The 22,196-nt window shown below is 39.9% G+C and overlaps 1 protein-coding gene across 1 annotated transcript; it reads right to left on the bottom strand.

The window, feature by feature from the left end:
- Positions 1-417: 417 nt before the first annotated feature.
- havcr1 (hepatitis A virus cellular receptor 1) lies at positions 418-22,085 on the bottom strand. The gene is made up of 7 exons (XM_030068062.1): positions 22,032-22,085; positions 17,567-17,914; positions 15,074-15,142; positions 14,799-14,863; positions 13,099-13,189; positions 12,029-12,065; positions 418-1,486 (listed from the first exon to the last, which is right to left on the bottom strand). The coding sequence occupies exons 1-7, from the start codon at positions 22,081-22,083 to the stop codon at positions 1,357-1,359; spliced, it is 792 nt and encodes a 263-aa protein (XP_029923922.1). The 5' UTR covers positions 22,084-22,085; the 3' UTR covers positions 418-1,356.
- Positions 22,086-22,196: the final 111 nt, after the last annotated feature.

Genomic DNA, 22,196 nt, shown 5'->3' with positions numbered 1-22,196 from the left:
TGAATCACAAACCAATGTGTTAGTGGCCAGCTGAGATAGGTATGTATCATTCATGTTTTGGGGTTTCCATCCCTTATGTTATTCATGTTCTGGGGTTTCTGCACATGCCCCAGAACCTCTATAAATAGGGTTGATTGCCACACACCTGTTTTGCCACTTCCACCTGAGTTGCCACAGGATGCAGGTTATGTTGGGCAGGGACGGCAAGAAGCACATGTAAGTTTTGATTTGTTTGTTATGCTATTTTATTGATATTAAATGGGGTGTATATTCATGTGGAGTGTGTTTTCTTGTTCTAGTGCAGTTCATGTGCCTGTTGCTACTCACCACTTGTGTGAGGGGAGTTTTGCGCCCTTGGTAGGCGAAGCGAGGTCTGTGGCATTATTCATTTATTTATTTATTTATTTTTTGTTACTTTGATATAATTGTATGCACTAAGTGTAGTTTAATTGTGCTATATTTGACTGTTATTGTTGATCATGATAGTAAAGTGTGTTTTTTAAAATGTAAACTGTTGAAATGAAATTATATATTAAGACCTTTTTTAATATGTGAAATTATTAATATTTTCCTATGTGTTTTTTAGTTTCACGGTGCTCATGAGGAAATAAAATTTGTACCAGTTGAGCTCTACGCCTCCTTATTGATGCCAAGGGTTGCTACACAATGACTGGAGAAAAGGGAGGAAAAATGATATGGCAGTTCTAAAATACCACTGCTTGATTTGGGATAAAATTAGCAGAAACATTTTGTAGATATTACCATAGATTGTAGAGAAAGAGGGAATAGAAATAGAGTTTTATTGTACTGCAACTATGCGCTCTTACAAGAGTACTGATGAGCATTAGTATTGTTTTCTTGAATTAGTTTAGGAAAAGTTAAAGTGTCTTCTTCAGTCCAAACATACTGGGTGCTGTTATCTGCCGCCATTTTTGTCTGTACAGTGCAGTGGAAGTCACGTGATCACAAACATCACCGTTTATTCGCTAAACGTGTTTCCACAGCACTTATTCGCATCTTCCTTTTATCGATACACCAACTTTTCTACCTCCCCCAGTTGTAAAAACGTTTTTGGCAATATTTGGGGATTTTTTCAAATTTTCAGTGTGTCCATTCGGGTTTTTAATATGCAAATTGAAAATGCAAATAAAAACAGGTGGATTGAAACACACACTGGTCTGGTCCTTGAAGACCAAACCTTTAGTGGTTTGATAAATATTGTTTCAGCTCTCAGGTTTATTTAAGACGCGGTTCAGTCGATTGCAGCGTCCCACACTCACATCAACACCTAAACAGCTCCAGGATGTGCGTGTTGTGGGAGCTTGGGCTGCGTGGGGGCTGTCCTGCAGCTCAGTCTCAGGGACAGTCCTCGTAGTCATTGATTCCCTCCAGTTGGTAGATGTTCTCCACCGCTGAAGCCCTGCTGTGCAGCCTCAGACTGGATGACGAGGAGCTGAAACGCATCGTCGAAGCAGACTGCTGAGGCCTGATAGAGAGAGGGAGACACGTAAATGTCCTGTTGAGCCACCAGAACGCACTGCTCACTGTGTGTGTGTGTGTGTGTGTGTGTGTGTGTGTGTGTGTGTTGAATAAATATGGGCAGGTGTTTGGTGGTGAGGGGGACTGATGCAGGATATGTGAAGGATGTTTTTTATTGTCAGCTGTTATACTGGCATCCATAATTTTTATTTATTCATTTATTTATTTCATCTATTTATAACAACAATAACAATAATATTTTTTTCAGAATATTTATGTGCTTGCCTTTAGGAAAGCACATAAAGCACATCTTATTCTCTTGCATATTTAGTATTATGTGCTTGCCTTGAGGCAAAAACATCTTATTCTCTTGTATGATGATTACTCCACCAAATTTCGGCAAATAACTCCACCTGCAGTTTTGTGGCCCAATTGCAAGATGTGCGCTATTACCTGTCTAAGCATGTTGACCAAAAACTTTTTACAATTCCAGTTTAAATGTGATTTTTAGCCCACTGCAAATGAATTGGTGAATTCTGTCCAAGCTCTGTCGCACACATTTTGTGCTATGGACATGCACAAAATAGAAAAATACATGCATCTTATTGAGGAGAAGTGGGGTATCAATTTTCTAAGAGATCAGATTTACCAAATTTTCACAATTGCAGTTTAAGTACAATTATGATAGAATGCTCAAAAGAGGTTGTTAGACACAGGCAAGGGTCAGAAATACACACATAGCTCGCTGCTTAGCAACACCCCAGCAACCATTACGAACACCATGGCAACTGCGTAACAACGCCTCAGCAACCATCATTAACACCTGAGCAGCCACGCTGCAATACCATAACAGCCACCCAGAACACCATAGCAACGGCATAGCAACACCCCCAGACACCACTGCAACCACCAAGCAGCGCCTTAGCAACCATCAGGAGCACCATAGCAACTGCCTTGTAACGCCTTAGCAACCATCATGAACATTATATGAACCAGCTAGCAATGCCCTGGAAACCACCCAGAAAACCCTAGCCACCACCTAGGAACCAGAACACCATAGCAATCACCTACCAACCACCCTGAGCCCCCTAGCCACCGCCTTGGAACTCTTTGGCAACCACCCTGAACACCATAACAACCACCTTGCAACTCCCTAGCAGTCATCAGGAAAACCATGGTAACCTCATAGCAATGCCCTAGCAACCATCAGGAACACCCTAGCAACCATAAAACCAAAGCAACAATTTAGCAAAATATTACATGTAGAATACATCATGATCTATAATCGGCAGAACAAAAGAAAGGCAGTTTGGCACACAGTCATACTTTTGACACAACAGGCAACCACATTTGTTCTTCAGAAACCTTAGCCAATTCTAGTTGTTATTATTATTCTTTTCACTGTTGTTGTTGTTGTTGTTATGGTTACTGTTATTATTATTTAATTATTTTTATTGTTGACATGAATGAACCATGAGTTTGTCTGCTTCCCAGCAGGCTCATTATAGCCACTGTAAGAAACTACCACATGAGGTCATTCATTCATTCATCCTTTATTTAGTTCTCAGAAGACACACTGAGTGCACAAGTGCAGCAAGATTTCATAAAAATAAATAAAATGAATAACTGATCAAATAAAAACAATTCCATAAATACAGTAAACCATAAAAATGGCGCCAGACAATAAAAGATGCATTAAATTGTGGAAATGGGAAATGGGAATTGTGGAAATGAAACTGGAAATAAATGTGCTAAAATGGCATAAATCATTGATTTGAAATAGAATAAAACTGTTAAATACCTGAATTTAGTCAAGACAGTTACATTGAAAATGAGAGGGATTTAAGATGAAGGATTTAAATTGACACACAGGGCAACAACAGAGTTGAGTCTGAGTGTAGCTTTGAGTGTAAGTGAAGGCAGTTTTATTATTCTAAATATTTATTATTATTATTATTATTATTATCGTCGTCATCATCATTATTACTAGGCAATTTTATTATTCAACAGTAGTTTTACTTATTTATTTTTTTAATTTGTAATATTTAAATAATGCAATTATAACATATGTATAATGTAATTTATTATGTAATATTTATTATTTTATTAATAGACAGTAGTTTTTTGAATTAATTATTTTATTTATTTATTTTTATTCTATGTACTTTTGGGGGGAAACATGGGCGTTTGTGGTTTTCTCTAATCTCTCAGTTTCATTTCTGCACAAGTAAGACGCTGTGCACGCTAAGGAACAGTTCTCACTTGATTTAAGTGACACTGGTGGAGCTATGTTCATCATATAATATAAATAGATAAATAAAATAAATGACCTGGCAAACTTTTCCTTAGGGACCATTTTCTTGTGGATTCGATTTTCAACCAGATATTGTGTGAATGCAGCAACAGCTTTGAAATTCCTGATGTCAGTATCTGAACTTTTCAAAAAAAATGCAGGCATTAAACAGAATGACCACATAACTATAAAGTAACACTAAACACAGAAATAAACCAAAGTGGGCTGTTCACTCAAGTTTTAAGTTCCTGCAAATTTATTCTGTACTGAAATAGAATGCAAACAAAAAGACAGATAGCTAAAACGTATCAAGACATCTAAAAAAGTACAGCATGCTTTGGAAAATAGTAGTTTAATAGTATAAAATATATGAGAATAAATGGGCTGAAACAGAATATGAATATTATCCTTTAAGCTGTAATATATGACAGATGGTGCTATGTTGTGGTAACTGGCACTAGTGAGGCTGCAGGACATCTGCACCAGCTTTTAGAGCAGCTCTAAATATTAGCCCCTGGAACCTGAAAGCATACAATACAATACAATACAATACAATACAATAAAGGTGTGTGGGTATGAACAAGGTTGGCTGTGCAGTGATGACAAACCCGCCCATGGGGGTGGCCTGCTCCTCCATGCAATTAAACAGATGATTTGAAGGGAATGGATGAACTCAATGTAAACATGGCAGTGTGATACTGTGTAAGCTATGAATATGTACTGCAGTAATGATAGAAGGCTTCTCTTCCAATCACAATGCAACTGTTGCCATGGCTCCTGCTGTCTACTAATCCAGGACTGGTGCACCCTGGTGCTTTTCTGCAGTGTCTTTTCTGAGACATTGTGTAAAGGTTATGGCAATTTGATCTGCAGCCTTTTCTTCATGTGACATTGTAGTTCATATGTTGGCATTTAAAACGGAAAATGTGATGCGTCCAAACCACTAAAACCAACCCGCGATGTGACTAACAGATGTAGACCTGGTTACACAAAGGAGGGTTTCCCCTGGGGGTTTCTCAGAACTTCTATTGCACATAGATTCTGTTGAAACCTCCTGCTGGCTGACAACTTGGCTTCAACATATGAACATTTCATGTGGAAAAACAAACAAAACAAAACAAAAAAAAAAACGGTTGCATGTGGTTTTTTACACCACACCACAGGGTTTTGTGAGCATGAGCAGTGTAATATATTCCCTTGAGGTGCCATGTAGAAGTTAAATGCAGGTGTTAGAGGTTTAATGCTATACAGTTTGCATTTTAGAAATGAGTATAAACTAACTAATTATCTATCCCTAACACACCTCTAAGAACAAGTGAAAACAACAACAATGAATCCTCAATCCGTCTTGAGATCCGATTGCTCAGGCCACATTTGGAGGCCTGGCACGCTTTTGTCCACATTGCATTAACAACTATCTACCTGCAGGATGAAAACTACAGGGGAGCCAGGAGGAGCTCTGCTCCCCTTAGTCAGTCATGGACTCCCCTAAAAACAGGATGCAAGAAATGCATATTTCACACACATTTTAACCTCCACCTCCACTTTTGAATGGGTGTGTATTGCGTGAGCTAGAGTGTGTGACATCACAGCTAGAGTGTAGCAGCCCTGAAAAATCGTCTAAAACTTTTGTCTTAAACTTGCTCTCGTGGCCACAATTTTCACTCCACATGCATATTTTTTTTTTCGAAAAGTAGTAGGAAAAATAGTTCTGCTTTGAAAAATGTAAATAGAAAAGCAAAGCAATGTATACTTTTTACACACTGACACTTAATGAGGCAGGAGAGCCACCTCTCTCTCTCATAGACTCTGGAGCTGGCAAATAATTTGGACACAGTTTGAAAGCCCAATGCCTTACCTTTCTCATGATACCTTTTATTTTGCTCTCTGACTTACTGTCATTGAGAAAACAGCATTTGTTTGACCACTACTTTCAGGGGATTCTCTCCCAAGCTCCACTGTCACTCAAGCTGTTTGCTTCGGTTTGCTACTCCTCCCACAGTTTGGAGCACACTAATGCCCCTTTTCCACTAGTACCTACTCAGCTCGACTCAGCTCGACTCGGCTCGACTCTACTCGGTTTAAGAGCTTTTCCATTAGGTCGTAGTACCTGCTAGCAGGTCCCATTTTAGCACCTACTCAGCCGGGGTTCCAAGCGAGCTGAGTCGAGCTGAGTCGAGCTGAAAATGTGACGTTAACGCCGTGCACGCAACTGATTGGACAGGGAGTGACGAGAGCGACTCAGCACGAAAACAAAACCCGACATTTAAAAAAAAAAAAAAAAAAAAAAAAAAACCGGCAACAGCGGCCGTGCACATTGATCGTCAGTGAAGTTGTCAAAGTCGGAAAATGGCAAACAAACCGCTACCGCGGTCAAATAAAGACGTGGAGACTTTTCTGAGCTTGGTGGCGGCCCAAAGAATCCAGAGGGAGCTGGACGGTGCGCCGCCTTGCTATGACGACTCCACCCACGGCGAGGTGCGACTCAATTGGAATGGAAAACCACCTAAACCGTGTCAAGGCGAGTAGAGTCGAGCCGAGTCGAGCTGAGTAGATACTAATGGAAAAGGGCCATAACATGCCCACACACAGACACACACATTACTGTCTTTATATCCTTGTGAGGACTTTTATTGACATAATGCACACTCTACACACTCTTACAGAGACACACAACTTCCTGTCTATAATACTTGTGAAGACATTTTTGCATATAATGCACACTTTACACACTCTTACACACACACACACACACACACACACACAATATATATAACTGAGTGCAATTCACTTTGTTCATTGATCACTGTTCATACTTTTTAGTGACACAGACACACACACCACCGTGCAGATACACACTCTTCCAGGCACATACTCTACATAGCTGAATGTAATTGACTTTGTTCATACATCACTATTCTTACTTTTATGTGATTCAGACAGAGGTCAGACACGCACCCCCCAGTAACAGCCCCCCGGTAACAGCCCCCCGGCAACGGCCCCCGAGGCACTCTCAAAATTTCCGCACGGGAATTTTCTGGTTCTCTTTATTATAGAAATTAAAGCTCCATAAAATTCACGGAGGATCTTGTTTAGCTCTTCTTTACTTACAGCTGAGAGATCAGCTGTTTGCCCGGTGTTTGCCAGGTAGTCACTCTCGCTTGTCACTCTCGCGTATCTTGGCTTTTTCTCTTCTGTCTTGTCTTCCTTATTCAGCCATTTATCCAAACTTAGGTCGCCAAATTAAATCAAAATTGACAACAAAATGGTCCATTATGCAGGCGAAGTTGACAGTGGCTTTTGATGTGGGTTTCAGTGAAATGTTTCGTGTTGCCATGGAAACCACACAGACTCGGGCAATAAGATATAGGCAGAGTAATATTTTCAGTGATGAGGTATTTTTCATGTGAGCACAGCTAGCCGTGCTGTCATGCTCATTTGTGATCATTCTAAACGTCTGATTGACCAATCAGATTGCTCGGTCGGATCTACGTGTTGTATAATAATAAGTAATTCATGTCACAGGTGAAAATATCAGCGTTTTTTTTAAACGCACAGTAGGCTACCATAGCCTGAGTTGACCACCTGTGGTGAAGATGAGTGTGTTTGCATTCCTCCGGTCCTGGTCCAAGTTGAATGGACACCTACATGGGCATTCCAACGGCCTCCCCTCCCCCTGACAGGCCGCTCAAGTCGACTCATCACCGCGGAGATGAGTGTTTTCCCAGTCCAAGTCAAATGGGCACAGGCGGTTCAAGTACTACTGCTGCTGTTACTCACGACCAGAGCCTATTCTATTAATATAGGTTGCTATAATATAGGTGGGTCAATAAGTACAAATCTGAAGAATATTGGGCTACTTTTTAATACCCCCGCACGCCCACCCCCACCCCCCCACCCCTCCCGGGCCCTGGCCCCGGCCCCGGCCCCGAATCACTGTACCTATGTATTATATATGACTGTTACTGTATATCTCACAGGACAGATATTTGTAAGGTGTGTGTTTCCTCATGTCTGGGTGAAATGTCACACATGTGGTTGTAACAGTAAAATGCCATGGGAGCCAACTGCTATTTTTGCAAAGTTTGCAGATTTTAAAAATGAGGAAACACATGATTTTTTAAAAGCAATTATATTTGACAAAGCAGAGGGAGTCTTAATCAGTAGAAAATCTCCTTTGTCCCTCTGTCAATCAAAACACTGAACAGCAAGTAGGCTTAGGGACACACTGTAAATGTGTGTATATGTTAAGATACAGACATTTATTTTATTCTGCATTTTCTGGTATGTCTGTTGATTATATTATACACTCAGATTCACACTAATTTGTTTTAGGACAGTATAGTTTTTCTTGTCCTAAAGTGTCCTATATCAGATGATGTCTTTGCAACTTGATTGGGGGAAATTTAAACAACATGTAGACAGAAACAAGTACAAGTCTTAATGACGCTGGGACTCTGACGCTGGTTTTCACCAACCTGTCTACTCACACACTTGCCGTATTCAAGCCAGCAGTCCAGGCGTGTGGTCTGAAATGATTTTGCATTTTGAATTTTATTAGTCATCATCAAGTTTCAGTATTAACATGACTTCCATTCTCCTCAGTTTGAGAGTGTAACGGGTGGTGAAGGTGAATCATGGCGCATAGTATTATGCTATGGTGAGTCATAATTTGTCATTGAAGAGAGAGACAGGCATGTGGGAAATAATCATTTGGGGTTGAAAAGGCTCCGGTGTGTTCTCCAAAAAGCCTGTATAACTGTCAGAACGTCATGTCATAAGTCGACTGACTGAGTGGGGACATAGTGGAGTGTTCACCCACCCAGACTCTGTTTATCCACCCTTGGATTTACCAGAGTAGACTCAACTTTTTAAACCTTAGCTAATTCTTAAGGGCCAAATATTCTCAGTGCTCATAATCATATGTTTATCAAACCAATCAGGGCCGCCCCTGGCCAAATTGGGGCCCTAAGCAGCATTTCATTTTTTTCCTCTTATTTGCTCCAGATTCAAAGTGCCTCTTAGAAGCCATCTCTCTCCTCACGTGCAGTAGTGTCGGTGCATCTGACCACTGATTGGTCAGATGCTGATTGCTGTCAATCATTGCAACGATGTGTGCGGTGAGGTGTCAGATTACAGGTCTCTTTTTTCTCTCCTCCTGGCTTGGACTGACTTGGTGCTCTAGCCTCGCGGGCCTCGCAGGTATCACGGGCCCTGGACTGCTAATCCACAATACTGGATTCACCTCCCCATTCACCTCATAGCAAAACAGCTCCCAAAACAATACTTTTAGCGCAAAAACCTAAACCAACAAAGAGAATTATCACAATATTAAGTCCTAATCCTGAAGGACCCCCAGCAAGGACCCAATCCTATCCAACTACCAGCCATTAACCTGCCTCTGCACAACATGGAAACTCCTATCAGGCATCATTGTGGCTAAGATGAGTAGGCATGTGGCTCAATACATGAGCGGGGCTCAGAAAGGAATTGGCAGTAACACCAGAGGAGCCAAGCACCAGCTACTGGTTGACAGAGCAGTCGCACGAGACTGTAAGAATAGACGGACCAACCTGTTCACTGCCTGGACTGACTACAACAAAGCCTACAATTCAATGCCACACACATGGATACTGGAATGTCTGAAACTGTATAAGATCAACAGGAACCTAAGGACCTTCATTCAGAACTCCATGGGAATGTGGAAGACAACTCTAGTGGCCAACTCAAAGCAGATTGCCCAAGTCAACATCAGAGGCAGTATATACCAAGGAGATGCCCTGTCACCACTGTTGTTCTGCATAGGCCTGAACCCCCTCAGTCAGATCATCACAAAGAGTGGCTACGGATACCAATTCCGAAGTGGGACAACAATCAGCCACCTACTCTACATGGATGACATCATGCTGTATGCCAGGAATGAGCGAGAAATCAACTCACTGATCCACACCACCAGGATCTACAGCAATGACATAGGGATGTCATTCGAATTGGGTAAGTGTGGCCGAATGGTCTCAAAGAGAGGTAAGATGATCAGAACTGAAGGGCAACATAGGAGATATCTGGGACAGCTACAAGTACCCTGGTATCCCACAGGTTAATGGAAACAATGAGGAGGCCACAAGGATGTCAACCACAGCTAAATACCTCCAGAGAGTAAGGCAAGTCCTGAAGAGCCAGCTGAATGGTTAGAACAAGGTCCGAGACATCAACATGTATGCACTGCCAGTCATCAGATACACCGCCGGGATCATAAGCTGGCCACAGGAGGAGATAGATGCCACAGATATTAAGAGAAGAAAGCTCCTCACCATGCACGGAGAGTTTCACCCCAAGTCCATCACCCTGAGACTGTACACTAAGCAGAAAGAGGGAGGCCAAGGACTAGTGAGCGTCAGTACCACGGTCCAGGATGAAACATCGAAAATCCAGGAGTACATCAACTTTTCCTCTGCCTCAGCCACTTCCTCGACTTGATGGTGGTACATGCCATGTAGGGGCTTGTCCCTCCGACAGACAACTTGGAGGGACGAGCCCCTACATAGCATGTACCACCATCAAGTTGAGGAAGTGGCTGATATCAAGAAGACCTACCAATGGCTGGAAAACTCTGTACTGACAGACAGCACAGAGGCACTAATCATGGCAGCACAAGAACAGGCCCTATGCACAAAAGCCATAGAGGTCCCCAAACTGGGAGAGTGGCTCCAGCAGATTCCAGGAACAGTGTGCAGTCTAGGAACAGGGACACAATCCCTGATGGCAGTCTAGTGCCATCAGGGATTGAGTGCAGTCTAGGAACAGCAGTCTAGTGCAGTCTAGGAACAGCTACGATACTGCGCAGAACCCTCAAACTCCCAGGCCTCTGGTAGAGGACCCGAGCTTGAGGATGACACAGATATCACCCCATGAGGGTGAGAGGGACTTTTTTTTTTTTTTTTTTTAAATATGCTATCTGTGTGTGTGTGTGTGTGTGTGTGTGTGTGTGTGTGTGTATAGAGTACAGATATATGTGTACATATAACCTACATATATTATTATATTATATATATATTTACACACCATCTTTATTGAAGAAATTTGTTAATTTATGTAAGTTGATTTTATGCTATTAAAATGTTATTTAATAATATTAATATATAACTATTCCACTGAAAGTTCAAAATGTTTTCAGGCTTGACAGTGAAAGACTAGACATAGCAGGCTATTATGAAAGTGAAAGGGGTCTGAATACTTTCTGAATGCTCTGTGTTCCCACAACCTCATTACAAAAGGAAAACCGTGTGTTTTCCATCAGAGCCCCACAGCTGTGGAATGCCCTACCTGAGGAACTTTTTTATATAGCATATCTGTTGTTTTATCCATCTTTTATTATGTGCTGACCATGAAAAGGCAACACATCTTATTCTTTTGCATACTAATTATTATATGCTTGCCTTGGAAAGGCAACACATCTTATTCTCTTGCATACATACTTATTTTTATTATTATTATTTATTATTATAATGCCACCTTAACGAAAAATTTTGCCCATAGGAAATGAATGGGCAAAATTACACAAAGGTCTAGGTCGCAGAGATTTTGTGTTACACCCACACACAAAATACACTCCTGATCAAAATTTTAAGACCAGTTGAGAAATTGCAAGAATTTACATTTTGCACTGTTGGATCTTAGGAAGATTCTAAGTAGAGCTTCAAAATGCAAAAAGAAGAAATGGGAGTGAGACAAAACAATTTGAGTAAGCAATTTATCGCAAACAACCATTAAACTGAAATAGGCTGTTCATCAGCTGATCAAAAGTTTAAGACCACTGCCTTTAAAAGCCCAAATCTTGGCAAAAATGTGGATTCAGTGTCATTTTCTGTCAGGTATCCACACTGTCATGACCTCCTGATGGCCTCCTTGTTATTGTTTGCTTCCATAAACTACAGAAGCCTTAAATGAAACAGCCATACAGAATACCAGTGATGATATATTGGGGGAAATTGTCATGTTCTGAAGTTGTTTGCATAAATCTGTATCAGGGTGAGCCTTTGTCTTGCCCTCTTGCGTGTGTTGTATTTTTATTTGCGTGTTTAAAAAAAAAAAAAAAAAAAAAAAAAAAACAGAATTGATGATTTGGATTAAATAACTGTAAGAGTGCTGAGAATGTTCCTAAACATTAATTCATGTTATAAGAAAACTTCAACTGGATGAGAATTTATACAGTTAAAATGCTTTATTCACATGATTGTGTCATGTTACTTAACTTACATTTGGAGCATTTTGTTGAGTTTCTTCCACCTCCTTCCTGCAGAAACACAGAAGATACAGAATTACTCAACGATCAACACTGAAATAAGAATAAAATAATTGGTGACTCCAAACAGTAGCAGATTGCTCTAAAGTTAAACTGAAATAGTTATACTGAAGCAAAAAATTATGGATATGCAATGTAGATGCAACAGTTACAGATTTCCTGATGCTGGTTTGGTGCAATGCACTGAACAAATAGTTGAAGTTCATTACACTGCTTCCTGGTTTTTAGCAGAAAAAAAGGAAGGATGAGGGCATACAGCTAACACACCACACTCTCTACAATCCTCTGTACTTATTTAAAACCTAAGTGAGCAGTTTTACTTTAGCTTCTGCTAACAACTTTAGCGAACACTGAAGAATAAAGAATAGTTTTCCCCAATACTTCCCCAATTACTCATTTGACTTTTTTTTTCATTTGACTCAAGACTTTTATTCCTTGACATTTAAGAGACTGATTAATTCTCTTTTTATTTTTTATTTTAGTTTTTGTAACATTGTCGGAGCCATGTATTTGATGTGTAATGACATGTAATATTCCTCCATGGCACTAGGTGGTGCATGGTTAAGGCTGAGGCCGGCCACAGGACATTTTAAGTTCATCACCAGTAATCACGGGCGTTGCTAATTACAGAAAATCAAACTGTTTTTGACTGTGCTCTGTGTGCTATGGCTTTGATATGACTATATTTGATTTTTGATTGTGTTGAAACTCATAGGAAGTGGCTGACACCATGAATATGGACACTGGTGAGAATTATTTCAAGTGTTGGTAAAAGACTTAATATTGTGTTTTCTGAGCACAGGACTGAGTACATGTCCAAATTGTAATCAGAAGCTGGTAGTTCCCAAAGTCTAGGACTTAGTTCTGTAATTTAGACTGCAAATTTTCTACCAGCCTTTGAAATGTTTGTTTCAGAACCTACCAGCATTTCAAAAGCTGGTAGAAAATTCTCTTGGATTGAAGCAAAGCTACAGATGACAAAGTAAGGAGAGCTGCAACAGCAATGATGGTATCAGTGACTCACCAATGATGATAAGGCTGACCACAGTGATCAGAGCGACTAGCACCAGCACAACACACACCAAAACCACAGTGAGACCACTGCTGCTCTCCTCCTATAAAGAACACACACCAACATACACACACACACACATACACACTTTCAGGCACAGGGCTGAGGGCGTAGCCTTCCTTGAAACAGACTCCCTTCCCCAACCACAACCAGTTTGTTCAATCAGTTTCTTCTTTTTTTATTTTTTGAGAGCTCAATGAAACCTTTTAAATCTAAGGAAATTCATTCAAAAATGATTGCTTTCAAAAACATGGAAAATGAGCAAGAAATGACCTGTAATTTAAAATAAAGGTAAATAAATAAAACAATAACAGTAATAAATAAAATAATAAATGTTTAAAATTTTTTAATTTAAAAGAATGAAAATGAAAGAAAATAAAAAAAAAAATCTTGCAAGAAATGATTCAAAAATCACTAGACAAATAAAAATAAAAAGAAACAAAATGAATTTTGTTCAAAGAGTGAAATAAAACTTTTCAAAATAAAAGCCCCACTGCCCACAGGCTCTTTGGTTTCAAAGGGTTATTTAAACAAAAAGGTGAGATCTTTTGTACATGCTGAAGCAAAGACACATTAAAACACTTCAAAACAGAATGCTGCAAAGGCTTGTTCATCTTTTGGATCCACATTGATCAATTCATGGTAAAACACAAGAGCCCCCCAAATGATTTTTTGCCTATAGGGCCCTCAAATGTTTAGGGACAGCACTAGTGAACACAAATAAAAGAAATCAAAAGAAAGAGTATATTATCTTGATAGTGCAGCTGTCTTAATTTAATTACAATCAAAGATATCTGTAATTTAATTACAATCAAAGATATCTCAAAGATATCTGTAGCTTTAACTTCAATATATAATTCATCCCTTGAGTCCAGGTTGTCCTTTAAATTTTCCCTTAAGCAGCTTCAAAGTAAAAAAAAAAAAAAAAAAAAAACAACTTTTTGTTTTCATATATTGGATAGTGTCACATCCATATTGTGTTTCTGCTGGTTGCAGCTTCATTGAAGCTCTATCACACTGACACTGAGTAAAATATTCAAGGCAAAGATGTCGCTGTTTTCCTCCTGCAGCATCACATCAAATAGAAAAGATCTACATGTCTTGGGCAATATTTTAGACACATTTCCCTGAAATTCAGCAGGACATGTTTGGCATCTTTGGAAATGTCAGGATCTCCAATACAATTTATAATATAGTTCTGTGGCTTTGAACAAATGGTGAAAATTATTTTATCCTCCATTTCACACCAGCAGAACCGGATCAACATGTTGGAGTAAACTGTGTCAGAACTTAAACAGGCACATTTAACAGGTTCCCTTAACCCAAATCAATATATTTCAATATCTCTTAAAAACTGTGTACTTTTTATCTTTAGTGTGGATTTATAAATCTTTATTATGGATTATCTTTTTTAATCTCGATTTTTATCTTATCCCCATTATCTGATTTTGCCAATCTTTTACTTTGATGTTAACACTCTTACTGTAGGAACGATGAATTTCCAGCATGTGGATGAATAAAATTGACTTTGAGTCACCTATAAATTAAAGAATGATGAACTTCTGGTCAGGTTTAACTCATCTGAACCTTCAGTAATGGCGAGGGGAAATGGAAAAACATTTGCTGAGGGAAACCATCTCGGTGCTCCTTACCTCATCAGCCTGGACAGCATGTGGACAGGATGTGAGCCAATTGTCTGTGGAGGTCACATGATCTGCTGAGGAGGGGAAGTGAGAGGAGATATTTTAGGAATGAACGGCGGGTCCTGTTGTGTCATCAGCCTAATGTCACAATGAAACTGAACTTCTTTATTTACAGTAGTCAGCACAATTCAATACCTGTCCTTCACCTCCATTACACACATTCAACACTTTGACTTCATATTTTGCTATCATAATGAAGGCGTGAGGTTGTTTTGGATAGGTACCTTCTATGTGATTGGACGGTGTGTGCTGCGTAGATGTCACACTGTCTGATGGTGAAATCGTCGCAGGAGCTTGAAACAGACACAAAGTGGATAAAACATAGCCTTGTTGATGAAGTTTCAGAGCTTTAAAGGGGAATTAAAGAGGAGTTTTACCACTTAACCACCAGCACAAAGTGACCATAATAAATATGTGGAGTTTGATGGAGCTGTTGATCAAAACCAGTGACTCAGTGATTATTTGGCCAGTTGCTTTTGAAAACTCACCTCCCAGCCTGTAATTTACATTATTTATACGTGATTTATACATAATGCACATACTTTTTTTTATAAGTATGATCAATGAACAAGTAGGATTAATGCACACATTTATACATAATGCACATACTTTTTCCAAGTGCATGTATTTTTACATGTCTTATTTCTTTCTCTTTCTTAATTAATTTAATAATTTAATTCTTCCCTTGAGAATGTGAGCAACTGCAGACTCGATTTCCCCTCAAGGATCAATAAAGTATTTCTGATTCTGATTCTGTATTCTGATTGTATATTCCACCATTAAACTAAAAACAAATGACAAAGCAGCATCCTTTAGCATGGCAACAAACTGTATTACCTCTTCATTGTATGCTTCTGCTCTACCTCTGCTCTAATCATCTGGCTTAGACCTATTTGTCCCTGCTGTGACAATGTGAGCTCTATGTAGGGCTGATGAATTTCTTTCACTGTTTCTTTACCCCAAGAGAAATGATTAGGAAAATCCAAAAATAATACTAGGTGAAACGTCTGTGTTCCTTGTGTGAAAATAGAATTCCCTTCATGAAATTTCTAATTCTAATCACTTTTAACATTTGTTTTTTTCAGTGTAAATAACTTGACACTTTAAGAAGTGAAACTATCACTACCTGCAAAATTAAAGAAAAATTAACCCAGCAATGTTTTTTCCTTTGTTCTGTCTGGTAAAAAAGGAACTGACATAGTGTTAAATGTATAACTATTTTGAGTTGCATAGCTCCACACTCTGGTGAATATGGAGCTATGTATACCCTGATAGTGTTGAAATCATCGCAGTTGTTGATGTTGTCCTTCATTGAATTAAAAACTCAGCACCAGCTATACAGACCAACACCTGTAGAAACTGCTGGGTGCTCGCTAACTTGCTAAAGGACACTCCTGCTTTTCAACACAGGCTTCTCTGACTCTTACAGCCTCGGCAACTAGTTCTAGCCTGATACTCAGACTGAAGGACGTTCTGTCTCGACTCTATCATTCAGTCTGATGTTGCCCTCGCATTCACTGATTTCTGCAGGCAGAGGGATTTGGATCCCATTAACCAATCAGCAGTGACTGATGTGTCTAGACACTGTGACATACAATAGTTTGTAGTCGACACCGCAGCTGCTACAGCCAGTTTACAGAGCTGCTGCTGAAAATCACTCTAACTTAACAGTGTATGTCTCCTACTAAAATGTCATTCAGTGCAGTCAGGCTGATTCTAACAAACCAGACCACGTTCTTTCCAAATTACATTAAAATTTTGTCAAAAAAAAACATCTTCCCCTCTCAGAAATGCCTTCAGTCACAACACTGCTCTTCTTTCAGCAGCGTTTTTTAGTTTGAATTTATTTACAACAATGCTGATAGCAGAGTCTATAACTTTATAATCCATTTATTTTCTGGTGTTAGCCAGAGTTAGATAACATGCTATGATCTGTCTGGCTCTGGCACAGCTCGATGACAACAACGTTTGTCCCGCTCTACAAGGACGCTGATTGGCCCACTCAGTTTTTCAGCCAAGGAATGGTGATGGAATTGGGCAACAACTATAATGGCATATTAGGGCCACCAGGGCCACTCAGAATTCATACTCATACATCCATTCATACTTACTGAAAATAATTTTGCATAGCCTTCCCCTTCCCCTCCCAGTTTTCGACTGACTCTTTAGGACAGTGACAATCAACTTTACAGAAGCAAGGTGGCTAGGACTAGATCTGCCCCTTGAGATGAGTAAGGACAGCAAACGTTTTGCAGAAACAAGGGTAATTCTGATCCCATAAATGAGTGTTTCACATTAAGAGCTTAAATTTGCTTTTCATTCTGTCCCTGGTAGGAGCTGTTCATGTTTATGGTTTTTGTTTATGAATCATTCAAAGATTTGAGTGATTACATGATGGAAGAGGCTCCAGCTCTATGTTTAATGTAGAAACTTTTCCAAATGTAACCAAAAGCATTTCAAACTAAAATTCAGCTGCAGCTGTTTAATGCAGTAAAATATGTGATTTATCTGTGCTTGTACCAAGTAAATTTAGTTCATTTAGTCAATAAGTCAGTTAATTTAAAAAAAAAAAAAAAAATCAAAGAAAGATGACTTATGGGTCTTTAATGTTTATTCATTTTATCTGATAAATACTACTCTTGCTTAGCCCCTGTGTAACCCCCACGCAAAGCAAGTTGAGTATCCCTGCTTTATAATTCTAAAAACTAATTTCTTACCTTTTGTGATGGTCAACTCGATGTGATATTTCTCATCATTGAACCATCCAGACACCTGCACCCTGCATCCATATTGTCCGCTGTCTCTCTCTGTAGCGTTCAGTATTGTCAGGGAAACGTCACCATGGTCCAGTTTTCCCAGCAGCTGGTACCTGTTGGACCTTCTAGTTTCCTCTCTCACTTTAGTTCCATCAGTGGCAATTATCTGGTCGCTGCAGCCATAGGTTGGTATTGCTCCTCTCCCCCAGCATACTGCAGATGACCCCTGTGTCTTGAGGTCATATTTACATGGCAGAGTGACACTCTGACCTGCAACGCCATCAATCCTCCGACCTCCACATCGGCCAACTGAGGAGAGAGAGAGGGACAGAGAATGATGGATTTAGTATGGTAAGTAAGTAAGTAAATAAGCAAATAAAGTAAATTTATAGAGAACATTTAAGTTTGAACAATATATCAACAACAATAAACAACAAAGGACACCTATAGAGTTATAGACATGACAACAAATTATAAAGTTAGTGAGCCAAGAATTCCAGTGAATTAAAGTATGTCTTCAGCCTACATTTAAAGACAGAAATGGAGGGAGCACATCTATCTATCTGTGTAAAGCGACTGGTTCCACAGTCAAGGTCCAGTGACTGCAGAGGCCAAAATATTTGGTTTGGTTTGGTTTGGTTTGGTTTGGTTTGGTTTTCCTTTATTGGTGAAATAATGATGTAACAAACAGTGGGTGGCATACAATACATAGTGAGCTACAATATAACAGACGATTGACAGAGTGAGGTGGTGGACATTTGTAGGGAGTGATGTGGGTACTATGTTTGTGTATGTCAGGATGTTGTGATGAGTCTGTACTGCAAGTATAAAGTAATAACAACAATAATGATGATGGTGATAATCATAACAATAATAATAATAATAATAATTTTTATTAATATTATTATTATTAGTAGCAGTAGTAACAATCGTAAAATATATAATAATAATAATAATAATAATATATCCTTAGGTATGTTTTCGATGTTTCGAACACTGGACCAGCTCTATACCCTCTGGAGGGTGCTCGAGGGTTCATGGGAGTTTGCCCAACCAGTTCACTTGTGTTTTGTGGATCTGGAGAAAGCATTCGACCGTGTCCCTCGTGGTATCTTGTGGGGAGTGCTCTGGGAGTATGGGGTCCGAGGCCCTTTGCTAAGGGCTGTTCGGTCCCTGTACGACCGGAGCAGGAGCTTGGTTCGCATTGCCGGCAATAAGTCAGACCTGTTCCCAGTGCATGTTGGACTCCATTTTTAGGCGCAGCCGGGGGCCGGAGGGAGTCCTGTTTGGGAGTCACAGGATTTCATCACTGCTTTTTGCGGATGATGTTGTCCTGTTGGCTTCTTCGAGGCAGGACCTTCAGCAGGCACTGGGGTGGTTTGCAGCCGAGTGTGAAGCGGCTGGGATGAGGATCAGCACCTCCAAGTCGAGGCCATGGTTCTCGACTGGAAAAGGGTGGCATGCCCTCTCCGGGTTGGTGGAGAACTCCTGCCTCAAGTGCAGGAGTTCAAGTATCTCGGGGTCACGAGTGAGGGAAGGATGGAGCGTGAGATTGACAGGCGGATTGGCGCAGCCACCGCAGTGATGCGGTCGGTATACCGATCCGTCGTGGTGAAGAAGGAGCTGAGCCGAAAGGCAAAGCTCTTGATTTACCAGTCAATCTACATTCCTACCCTCACCTATGGTCATGAGCTTTGGGTAATGACTGAAAGGACAAGATCGCGGATACAAGTGGCCGAAATGAGTTTCCTTCGCAGGGTGGCCGGGCACTCCCTTAGAGATAGGGTGAGGAGCTTGGTCACTCGGGAGGAGCTCAGAGTAGAGCCGCTGCTCCTACGCATCGAGAGGAACCAGTTGAGGTGGCTCGGGCATCTGTTTCGGATGCCCCCTGGACGCCTCCCTGGGGAGGTGTTCCAGGCATGCCCCACCAGGAGGCCCAGGACATTCTGGAGGGACTACGTCTCTCAGCTGGCCTGACTTTATGGATGGAGGGGTCGTGTCCCCCCTAACCCCCCGGGATTTCTGCCTATGATGGCACCTGGCCATTAAGAGCCTTGAACATAACATTTTAAACTGAATCCTAAAACAGACAGGCCAATGAAGAGAGGATGAGACTGGGGTGATGTGCTCACGCTTTTTAGTAATGGTCAACATCCCAGCAGCTGCATTTTGGACCATCTGCAGGCAAGATAATGAATACTGGGAAAGGCCAATGTTAAGGGGATTCTAGTATTCTAGTTGTGATGTAATGAATGCATGACTAACTTTTTCCATATGATGGAAAGAGAGAATTGACTTGAGTTTGGAGACTGTTCATAAAGTCCCTGTGAAATGACCTTACGACTTCCACTTCCTGTAAAGTACAGTATCTTAAATAGTGACATCATCCTGCACCAGTAGGTGTAAATTAAAATTTAAACCAATAAAACTCAAATCTAACATTCTCTCCCATCCACCTATCCCTTCAAACAAAATTGTGTTTCTTTCCTAAAGTGCTATCCTATTGGTTTGCACTAATGAATGATCCTTCCCTGAACCATATCCTGTCCAAACATCGTGTTTCAATAGGAAATACATAAAATCAAGAGTAGTAATCAAGTAAGAGTACATTTCACGGGATCTTTAACTGGTAGTGACTAATTTGTTTAGAGCTGATTTGTTTATCAAATGGGGTGATGTGGCTTAGTTTAATGGCGAAATGGTTTCTTGCCTTAGAGGGACCAACGACAATAATTTTAGTTTTTTTTACTGTTTGGCTGAAGGAAATTATTTGCCATCCATCATGAAAAACGTGTCTCAAAGAACTTTTCAGAAGCAAGCCTTTCTAGATCTAACCAATCAATAACAAAAGAAGATGATGTAAAGTGGTATGCAACACATAACCGCTTTCTCCCCCAACAAAGCATTGGTTCCATTCTGGTTCACACAGCAAATCTTGAACTATTCTTTGTATTTCCACAAAACATAGATTGGTTCCCAAACGGAAAGGTTGGTTCTCAGCTAGAACCAGAAAATAGCTGCTCTTAAGTTGTAAAACGAGTGGGGTGTGTTATTCTAGAAGGAAAGCCTGAGACGACAGCCAGGAAACTTTGGGTCTGGTTAAATGTTTTTGCCAACACTAAACAGCCAAGTGGGCATTTTTCAGTTGAAAAGACATTAAAATAACTTTATGTTTATGGTCACTGTTTAAAAAGCTGCCATAACAATGTTCTGGAAGGCACTTGTTGGCAGCCTGCTGGCCATATAATAATATAATTTTATATATGACACTTATTGTTTTATATGAAACACTATAGTTTTATATGAAACATATCATGCTGAATATGATGTTTTGTGTAAATCACATATTGCCTTCCAATGCAATTTGACTTGAAGAAAATATCTTCACACTGGTTAATATCGCCTCTGTTTCACCTACAACTGAATAAATCACACAACTGATTCAACAATGTGTTTTGTGACATGTTGATATTGTAATTGTATTTTAAACGGTTGAAAACAGGGCAACAGAGGTCTTTGACATTCACACTGAATATCACCCAGTTTTCAACTGAAATCATTGTTGAAATTCTGATTGGTGCTCACGGGAAAGAGATTCCCTCACACTGCAAATAAAAAATAAACATTAGGAAAAAAGTTTATAATTTACATTTATACTTCTAATTCCCAATCTGAATCCTATCAGGCTCAGATTATGTAGGTTCATTATTCCAGCAGGTATGAAAGACGTTGAACTCGGTGCTGCAGGTGCCAGGTGAGGGCAGGGGGGTCACCATGACAACAGAGTGCAGTGGCTCCAATCCAAAAACTTATAATAACTTGTTATTTTTACAAATTATGTGACCAACCTTGAATTCTAAATACTGAATGTCAAGGTTGTTTTTTTCAGCTAAATGGAATAAAATGAGAACCATAACTTTTCGGTCTACTGAGCTCAAATCCAGTTTCTCCAGTTAATCCACCATCAGCCAGGAACTTTATCTGCCGGAGTAAAGTGAACCACTGGAAACTTGACTGGAAACTTGCTAAATCTATGCAATCTTTTAAATCAGTTTTGTATATTGCTTTTTTATAACAACTTTTTGTCATATTAGCTCTTCCCCTTATGACTCTTGCCTTACTTTGAATTTTTTTTTTTAACTGTTTTTGCTGTAAATTTTGCATTTTTATCCTATGCAAAGTGCTTTGATAAATTTTGCTGAAACATGTCACTTATTACTATAAGTTTTATCAGCATTATTACCATGCTTGAGATTCCCACTCGTAAAGTCAATTCAACAGTTACTCTTCTTGTGCTCCATTAAAACAAAACAAACTGTAGAATAAAAGTTTTACAGGTTGCATGAAGACAACCGCTGATGGCAAAAGTTAACAGTCTGTTTTGCATAATGGTTATGAAAGCCTTGGTGTGTGGAGGCGTCAGTACCTTTTACACCGAAGAGGAGCAGCAGCCAGCGGGAGCACGTCACAGTCTTCATGATTATGCTCTGTCACACTGACATACACACTTTCTCACACACGCTCTTTAAGTCACACAGGCCAGCCCCCCCTTCATAGAACACACTCACACCACACGCCTAACAGACTACTC

This window comes from Myripristis murdjan, chromosome 14 (genome assembly GCF_902150065.1).
Source record: "Myripristis murdjan chromosome 14, fMyrMur1.1, whole genome shotgun sequence".
NCBI classification, from domain to species: domain Eukaryota; kingdom Metazoa; phylum Chordata; class Actinopteri; order Holocentriformes; family Holocentridae; genus Myripristis; species Myripristis murdjan.
Note: the sequence above shows the minus strand (reverse complement) of the source record. Positions and strands in the feature narration are given on the sequence as shown.